Source organism: Seriola aureovittata, chromosome 18, assembly GCF_021018895.1.
Source record: "Seriola aureovittata isolate HTS-2021-v1 ecotype China chromosome 18, ASM2101889v1, whole genome shotgun sequence".
Classification (NCBI taxonomy): Eukaryota; Metazoa; Chordata; class Actinopteri; order Carangiformes; family Carangidae; genus Seriola; species Seriola aureovittata.
In genome coordinates this window covers 18,874,783-18,884,931 of record NC_079381.1, presented here as the reverse complement: position 1 = coordinate 18,884,931, position 10,149 = coordinate 18,874,783, and the positions used below count along the sequence as shown (strand labels likewise).

Sequence of the window (10,149 nt, the reverse complement as noted above, 5' to 3'; positions counted from 1 at the left end):
AAGCGTGAGGGAAGAAGTGAAACGGGGTGAGAGGTGAGGCGGGTGATGATTACAGTGGAAGAGGAGGTTGTGGGTAAACAGTGCACTGGCAGGCTGATTTCTACTGCCGTGCATGTTTTAATAACCCCCTCATTTTTACTTGTACTTTTACAGTGTGTGTGTGTGTGTGTGTGTGTGTGTGTGTGTATGTGTGTGTTCCCAGCTTTCCGCCTGCTTTACTTGCTCCAAAAAGAAAGGGTGGGTGGAGCAGTATATGCTTGCAGAGGTGCCCGGGAGCATTGCCCATGGGAGGCCTGTGGATAATTACAAACCATTCAACAAACACAACTCAGCGGCTCACAGAGACATCCTGACGGTGAGCCAATAGGCAAACACAGCTCTAACAAGATAGAGATGGCAAAACATGGCGTACATGAGTCATACAACATCAGCCGCCAGATTGAAAAAACAGGCAGTTGCAACAAAGTTGCAAGGGCAACAAAGGAAGAGAGTGGAAGTTGAGAGGGTTATGACCACAGCAGAGCTCAGGATATTACCCAATCTATAAATACAGTTAACTCTCAGAGATAAGGAGGAAGATCGTACTTAATAGCTTGGAGACAGTAATGAAGAGGGTATGCTGGTCATAAAATGTTGAAACACCCACCATATTTTCAAGCTCGTAATCATTACAATCCCTTTTGTGATCATCATCAGCACCACCACCACCACCACTTATGTAATTCCATCTCGCAGACTTAAGTCTAATTACCCCCGTGAGTAAATGTCACCTCTATCTGCAGCCAGACTCCGTGTACTCACTGGACCCTCAGAGCTCAAGAATGTGTGTTTGCAAGTGTGTGTACGTGCAGAGTGTTTGATGAAATAGCTTTGCCCCCACAGGGTTGATATTCTAACTGAAAAAGGGAGAGGGCAGAGCGAAGAGCTCGGCAAAGAATCTGATGTATCAGTAACCTCAATCATGTCCCACACCTATGGCTAACCTCGGGCTAAGTTAGGGAATTAGCAGAGTAGCCAGGGAGAGATGCAACACTGCCTTTGACTTTGCACTTCAGAGGTGCGAGTGCTTCGCCCCTCCTCTGGAGAATCTTGAGAAGGACCATCATTATACATTAATAACACCAGAGACTTCTCCCCTCAGCCTGCTCAGCCTCTGTTTGTGTTCCCTATTGATTTTTCACTGAATTCTTTTGATGAGAGTATAGCTACTGACACTTTGATTACGTTACCGTTATTTGTTGTGTATTTGGATGGGCACTTCTGTTTGTGTACGTGTATAAGTGCAGTGTGTGTATCTACATGTGGATATAAGCTTCTTACCAGGCTGAACAGCTGTTCCCTTCCTATACTTGTTTGAAAGGGTGTTATCCCATGTCCAGCTCAACGCCAGTCTGTACTGCTCTACATTCACGCATAATGTAGCTCATAATCTTTACCTGCCTTCCTTTTTTTATCCACATTTTTTTCTTTTCCCTTTTTTCTTTTTTTTCTTTTTTTTTGTGTTAGTCTGTCGTTTTGCAAATTATAGGCTTGGTATTTTGGGAAGGGCAGTTCACTCTGGTGGTTCTTCACAGTTCTGTGCATTTGTCCTGCTGCCACTCCATGCATGAAAATTCAAAAAAACACAGCCAAGGGGGGAAAAAAAAAAAAAAATCTCAGACAGCAGCGCTGAACCAAGTGCAGAGCTTGACCGAAACATTACACAAACACAAACGCTTGTTTGGATATCAGGACACATAAAACGGCAAAGCCAATAAAGGGCTGTATTGTTTGGGCTAATTGTAGAGATAACCAGCTCTTCCTGAGAGACCTCTTCTCTTTCTCTGAATGTCTCTGGCTGATCAGGTTTCAGTGACATTCAAACGTGGGGCCAGAAGTGAGCGCACGCACGCTTCTGGCCCCACGCACGCACGCACACTTCTGGCCCCACGCACGCACGCCTGCACGCACGCCTGCACGCACACCTGCAAATACAAAACATTATCAGACAAATACACGACCAGCAGCTGGTGCAATCGAGGTTCTTTCTACCTATAATGCTTCGCTCCACTGTATATTTGGCAGTCCTCCCTCACACCTTCTCCCTTGATATTAAAGTCATGGCTCATTCATTGTATTATTACAATATTTTGTCAAAAAGCCGCGAGGATATAGGCCAAATTGAATACCCCTGCAGTTTGTCAGCAAAAATGTGCCATGTTTGCACATTTTGCTTTTTCCATTAAATAGGAACCAGGACCTCAGGGCGAACTGTAAAAAGACATTTTTGTGCTAACTGCCTTTTGTTCCGGTAAGGACAAGTCGATACGTCTGTTTTTACATATGATATATGGCCGACTCATTAAGGAGTGCTTATGAATTTCTGCAAGGGAAGTTATGTTCCCCCCTTGTGTGTTTCAAAGCAAATATAATTTATGTCAAAAATCACTGAAATTGGTTATTTAACAAACATGTCAAGTCACTACAATTTATCATGTCATGAGAACGTTTTCCTGAATGAGATCAGGATGTTTACACAGGTTAGGAAAGCAACATAGCAACAAAAAAGTGATGGAAAAAGAGATGTGCATCAATGTGACTGTTAAAATGAAAAAAGAAAGTATGAATATGTACTGTACATGTTGCATTTATAGCTTTGCATGCATACATGCATCCACATACTCACGCCTATACTATCTGCGTGCACACACACTGCACGCACTCATGGGACCATACACAGACATAACACACACGCATTATGAATATATGTAACATAAAAAACTGAGCAAATGAAAGGGAAACAGATGAATAAAAAAGAAGTTTAACTATCATTATAAACCCTATATGGGCTGTATTAAATCAAAAACTAGAGGGATTTCTTTTCAATCCAACCCTTATTGTTATTCTTCAATTGACTTCTTTTGCTCTCAGTTCGGGGAATTGATTCCTTTAATCGACCCAAGGTGCCTTAGACTGGAATTCATGCCACTGATCTTTCAATTATTATTCTCAAAAAAAAATTGTTGCTGTGACGTCCTCTGGAAGCTGCATGTGGAAACTTAAAGAACATTCACGACGCTGTGTTGGTACTGTGGGTTTTCAGGCTCATTTGCCAATGGGAAACCCCTGTCACCCCAGATCAGTGGGAAATCATTAAAGCACGTCTGCCCTGAAAACTTATTTGGTCAATCGTTTTCTTATTATGAGCGATGGAGTCCTACATGAAAACAAGATTTCCTGCCAAAGTTACAAAAGTTGACATCGTTTCACGTTACAGATTTCCATATTTATATTTTCGTTTGAGGGCGGGACTTAGCTAGGAAAAGGTTATGTCACATACATCAGGATTTTATCAACATTTTAATCTAAATATTATAAATCAAACCACTTTCCTGACAAGACAAATAATAATGTGTTAAAAATGTAGTAGGGATGGTTTAAAAAATAGTTGTGGCTTATTTAGTCATGAATATATAATGTTATCAAGAAATACTAACAACAGGATCCTGTCTGCTGATTTTAATTGTGTAACTAAGACCATTTACTTGATGAAATGTAATTTGAAATAAAAAGAGACACAGAGCTGCTCAATATGCAAGTTTAAGGCTACATGTCATAACGTTTAATTTGCTATTCTTGTCTTTAGATGGGCTGTCACCCCTGACAAACTACTCCACCTTAACAACATACCTCCAATCCACTGGTGGATGTCAGACCTGCTGACAGCACACATTTCTGTAGCAGTGACCCTATTTTGCATTACCCCGCCCCCTCCACCCCCCTTACTCCACCCTCACTCTTCCCCAGTGTGAGTGCAGGTTCATCACAGGGATGAGTAATTGTGCTTCAGTCCCTGCACCAATGATTAGACCTCTAATCATCTATCTATCAAACAACCTTAACTGAGGAAAAACATGAGCACTCTTGTGGGCCACATTATTGACATTAATGACTCTATGTACAAGAGGGAGAGGGGAGAGGAGGGGGGTGGTTTTTGTGTGCTGCTGTGCTGCCTATCACTTAGAACTGTGCACACCGAGAACTGTTGAGGTGGGAATTGATTTCTGTAGGAAGCTGTTGCTAAATTTATACCTGGAGTTCAAACATAGGGGCTTCTTCTGTTAACCCGGCTGACTTATTCAAGTTCTCTGTGATAATCTCTTACAATAATGCTTTAATACAGTGGGAGCATGTTCCTGTTCGATAAAGAAGAGCCAAACAAAATCCTGCTTCTGAGACATCAATCACTAACAAAACTACATCACAGACTGCTGGATTTCCTCTATTACCAGTTACTATTCCTCATTATTTTCAGTCTATAGCTTTTTGTATAGTGGAGTCACATGATGTTGTGCCTCAGCCTTGCTTACCCACGCTCTGCCCAATGAACTCACAGATCACCTCAGGTAAACTTGTGCAAATCAAGGGCAGGACTCTGGTGATTTTTAATCTGATTTCTGTGAAATAAATGAGGCAGTTGCTTCAATTTAATATTCTGTTTCATCTTTTTTTTTTCTCTACTATAGTGAGGTTCCTCCGCTTTAAACTCCCCAAACAAGCAGCCCTACTTCTAAAGGCTGTCACTCATATTAAAAGTGCTGGGTGATGTCACAGCCAGTAATTAACACTTGGAGAGGATTACTAAACCCGGTCAGGTACCCGGGTATGTAACATGGCAATCTATAGTCTAAAATGTGCGGCAGCCTTCAGTAGATTTAACAAGAAAACGTTTTCGTTCTGCAAAAAGATTTTAACAGGAATCCGATCCCGGGTTTATGTTACATTAAGTCATTACACAGTCTGTAGTCCACAAATTAGACACACGTGCCGCTATCTGCTGCTGTTCGGGTAGCCGTGGAATAGGAGGGTCCACGGTGCGGTGCAAGTGAAGTAGAAGGCGGGGTGGCAGTGGCACAGCAGTCGAGGGCAGGCGGGCACAGGGAAGGAACGCTCGCTTGGAGCGCGCCGCGCGTACTGAAGGGACGCGTTGATTGACAGTCGGAGGCACGGAGCGCCCCGCGCTGCACACAAGCGGAGCTCGCTAATCTCCTCGTACCAGTCTTCTCGAAGGCATCTCTGTGAAATACCAGCCAGATCAGTCTGACGCAAATGAGGGAGGCTCTATCCATCCCGTGGGCTCGGTGTCGGAGTCTTCTCACCGAATAAACGAGAGAAATAAAGGACGCGGCAGCTCTGCGACCCTATCCCATCCTGTCTTTACCTGTGCAGTCATAAGTGGTCACAGTGTGGGCTGACCTGGCGTCTCAAACTCTCCTGGCTGAACGAAAAGGTCGGGTGGCACTTTGCAATCTGAGTCAAAGAAGATTTTCTCGATTTCTTCTTGTGGAGTAAAAGGACTGCGCCCGGTGCTTTCGGGGTCGTTTTGGGCTTAATTTTTCCAGTCCAATGTAACTGTGATGCGTTTGAGAGTCCAGTTACAAAGCCTGGAGCCTGTTAACACTCCTTTTTTAAATTCTTTTAAGTGGAATAACGGCCAGATAGTCGGGAGACTCTCGGCAGGAATTTAAGTTCCATTTTGGTGCGTAATTTGTGCGGTGTGTGCGGTGGCTGAGTCGCAGAAGTAGTTGTGCCTTCCTTCCTTTTTTTACGTTGAATACCCCATTTTTCCATGGAGTAGGCTAAATCACTGATAAAGACTTAAAAAGCGCGGGTTTATTCTCTGTCGCCTGGAACAAACAGGCGGATCTGATGCGCAGATTCTCCGTAGGATGGTAAATGACCGATGGGGAACCATGAACAGCTCTTCTGAACTCGAAGATGGGACTCGGCATAAAAACCAGGTATGTTCACACCAACGTACAGCTGTGCGTATGGGTTATGGGTTGATGAGGGGTGGTGCATATGTTGGTGCAGTGTTACCACGCTGAGTTTGGTGATGTGGCTCTCGGGCGAACCTCTGCACTGTAGAGACAGTAGCTGCAGATGAGCTTCTCCCCCCCCGACTCCCCGGGCTCTGGCACTTCTGTTCCTATCATAATGTCTTAAACCCACCCGCAGACCACACAGTCCCCGTGGTGACTTCTGTCGGCGTCACACAACGCTGGGACGTGTTAGTTAGAATACTTGCTGGATACAATAAAGCTGGAATCACGGCAGGAGATGAGTGTGAGTGCGATGAGGCCGATGGATGTTTGCGCATCTTGGCAGAATCTTCCCCAAACATCCCCCCACCCCTCATGTAAACCTGGGTTGTGTTTTTAATTGAATGTGATTTAATGGAAATCGCATTTGTGTTGCTTGGAGTGTTAAATAGCGACACACGCGCGCGCACACACACACTCTCACATACATACACACACACACCCACACCCACACACACACACACCCACACACACACAAACACACACACACACACACACACACACACACACACACACACACACACACACACACACACACACACACCACACACACACACACACACACACACACACACACACACACACACACACACACACACACACACACACACACACACACACACACACACCCTATAGCTGCTGTTAACACTCCAGAGCTCTTTAGGCTGTCTACCCGCTCGGATGAATTGAGACAGGAGCGGACGTGCATTGTGTTGCAGCCAGGCAAGCTCACTTTGGGGAATAGTCGATGTGTTTTCACAAGGTCAGTAGCAGGTTATTGACAGCCCATGAGGGAAAAGGCTCCTCGGGAACATACGGAATCGGATTTCGGGGGCCACTGTGGGAGATTGGCGCCTTTGGAAACACACCATGATTTATCTTTCTCATTGCCTAATGAGATTCAGGATGGATTTAGTTATCATGCGACATCACTGGCAAAAAACGTAAAAGGTGCTTACGTGAAAACTTCCCCAAAGCCCTTTGCAAAATGTTTTCAAACGAGAGAGAAGTTAAAGATTTCAAAGATGTCATATTTTTTGGTACTTTTTAATAACTGCTGCTGCTGTTTCATCCAAATAAATGAGCAGTTATGAGAAAGGTAGCAGCAGGGGAATATGAATCTCCTTATAAGTGAACATATTCTTCTTTTCACCACCAAATGTTTGACACCAAACCTGCTCATTATAAGATATTTAAAATAATGCATTTGCTCCCTGCTGTTCTTTGGCTCTAAATCCAAGTGTGTGGATTGTGCGTGATTCAGCAGTCATTTGTTAAAAGGAGACAAGCTTGTGGCACATTTCCTGTCATTTACCAAGTCTGTCAGGTGTCAGAATATATGTGGCTTCTTTTCTTGTGCTTGTGTTGATTACATGGCTCTGTGTGAGTCATTTGTGTGGTGGCACTTTGAACCAGGCCTGTGCTTCAGTCCTCTGTAAGGTATAATTACATTAGTATCGATTAACACAAGTCTGCAGTTTAATTTTTCATACGCTACAGCCGGCTGATTTTCATGTAACCTTTATAGTTGTGAGATGGAGCTGATCGGAGACTATGGAGGATAGGACCAACATTTTGCCTACTGCCCACAAGCTGCTTTGTCTCTTTTTTTTATGACCACTTAAAGGTCATGTGCATAGCAAACACATCAGCCCTGCGTTGAGGATTGTGGCTCCTGTTACATCCAAATCTCTGTCTCCAATCACCATTAAAAAAAAAGAATCTGTGCAAGGAGAATGATATCTGATGAGATACATTTAGATGCTTGTGTTCTTTAGGGGGAAAAAACATCTGAATGACTAAATGAAACTAATATGCCGAGTGGTAAGCCTGGAGGATGAAAAGGCAAAATATGTGCCATAACCCCAACACTCAGCCGGCATCAGACAGCATCAGGGGATGTTGGATGAGATGAGATGTTGTGGGAAATGGGGATGGCTAATGCTGCTATCTGTCCCTCTCCTCCCTACATCTATCTGTCTCCTTCTTCTGCACTTGTTACGTTGCTATCACACGCAGACACACATAAATACTCTTTCTGTCTGTGTGTGTCAGCCCCTCTCCCCCTCCCTTTCTCTCTGTGTAATCTTGAGCAGCAACACTGAACCTTTATCTCCTGGCTTGTGCTATTGACACAGTCATTTCAGACCCAGTGGGGAGGGATTGGGTAATAGAGATCTCTTGTGCTCTCTTGTTTGTTTTGACATTACAAAACATACCCCACTATTTGTATAGTAAATCTACAAATTTGATTTGCTGCTGTAGGTGTGCTGTCATCTGTGGCCTTTCGTAACAGATGGGAGGCCAGTTACGGCAAAATGGAGATTCAATTGCAACTTAAAATCAGCCTTGAAATCTCATTCACTGGAATATAGGTGACAGAGTCTGAGGCTACAAAGTCAGATATGTGTTTAAGACGTGCGTATTTAAAAAAAAAAAAAAAAAAAAAAAAAGACACTTGAAAGAAACAAAATGGCTACTATGTGTTACAGCACTGAGTTGATACAATGGTGAACCTTTCATCTGAAGTATCTGTGATGAAAAAGAAAGAAAACTGAGATAAGTCAAGGTTGCTGTCGACCATTATTGCCCTGGCAACGTGAGGGAAATTCAAGTGAAGGCTATAAGAAAAGAAAAAAAAAAGTTACATTTCCTTATAATAAAGCTTCTATTGCTCAGGAAAAAAAAATGTGATTCTACATAAGAAACACAAAAATAAGGGATGTAATACTGTGCGGTAAAAACCATTAACATTGATTTTTTTTTTTTTTTTGGAGGGGGGCCATATTTTCTTATTGGACTATTTGCTATATCTGTTTCCATGGTATCATTCTCAAATCAGCCATGAACTGGGCTTGAGCAATTTGTTTTTTTTGTCTCAATTTATTGTTACACACACACACGCCTATTACATCTATATGGTATGTGTCTGTATCGTGCTCCGCTTCACCACACATGGCCCATGTACACACACACACACACACACACACACACACACACACACACACACACACACACACACACACACACACACAAAGTATAGCTGAGGAGTCAGTGAGGCCCAGTAGGGTTGCCCACTCGGGTTGGAGGTAATCAATAACACACTGAGAAGTCTAAAATTCCAGAGCACTGAAAGGATGGTTTGTGTACAAGTAGACTACCACAGAACACAGCTGCCAGCTCTCACACACACACACACACACACACACACACACAAACACACACACACACACACACACAAACACACACACACACACACACACACACACACACACACACACACACACACACACACAAACACACACACACACACACACAACACACACACACACACACACACACTGAATTAAAGATATTTTATAGAGAATTTGTTGGATTTTTATACCCCAAGCTTCACTTTAGAACCAGGGACTAACACCAAACACATCAAAGCCACACAATCCAATCAATAAGTCAGCAAATCACCTAACTGTAGTTAGGATGTTTATGTATCTCCAAAACATCAGACATCAGACACAGAGCTGTATTAAGAGGAGGAAGGTTTTAGCCTTGACAGCGCACACACTGTGGGTCCACATCTATCAACAACAAACTCGGCAGTGACCCAAGTCAAGAAATTATATCAGGCTTGTATGACATGGCTGGCTGGCATACACACACACACACACACACACACATATAAACACCTCTGTCAGGTTTGATAAATCTGCACTAACTCACTCTAATACATCTCACTCCCACATGTGGAAACTGTGGTTCAGGCAGAACCTAGAAGGTTGGATCATCCTTCATGCACACGTTCCTACATAATGTGTCTTATAATTACAGCTGAACAATATGTAGAAGATGTGCAATTGTTGTTGAGCACATCCAAATATTTTTTTAATTTAAAGCAATCAGAAAAGTAAACTGGTCCATAGAAAGCTAAGCAAACACAGCCCAGACGGAGTGTTTTTCACATCAAACTGAGGACACGCAAAATGTTCCCACGCTGCTTCAAAGCACTAAATCCTAGAGGTCCAGATTCTTTCATGAACAGTAAATGCACAGGCCATTCTTTATATCTTTTCCAACATCAAAAATGACACAGACTGTTGTTTCTTCTTCTTTGAAAATGTTTGGCTGAGTGTAAGTTTACAGACACTGGCATGCAGAGGGGGATCATATTAACCAGACAACAGTCCATATTACCAGCTGACACTGGGGAGCTGGTGTTGTTTTCACCTTGTGAGTCTGTGTGTATGTATGTGTGTGAATGTGTGTGTGTTTGAGTTCGAAGACGGGTGTG

General features: G+C 43.2%; 1 protein-coding gene across 3 annotated transcripts in view; it reads left to right on the top strand.

Moving 5' to 3' along the window:
* The first annotated feature begins 4,822 nt into the window (after nucleotides 1-4,822).
* The window catches only part of fibcd1b (fibrinogen C domain containing 1b), a 98,662-nt gene continuing 93,335 nt past the window's right edge, over nucleotides 4,823-10,149 (top strand). The window contains exon 1 of one of the 3 annotated variants that reach the window (XM_056403593.1): nucleotides 4,823-5,780. In XM_056403593.1, the coding sequence (XP_056259568.1) occupies nucleotides 5,709-5,780 (72 nt within the window). In that variant the 5' untranslated portion in view covers nucleotides 4,823-5,708. The remainder of the gene's footprint in view (nucleotides 5,781-10,149) is intronic. The other 2 variants (XM_056403594.1, XM_056403595.1) reach the window with 2 other exon arrangements.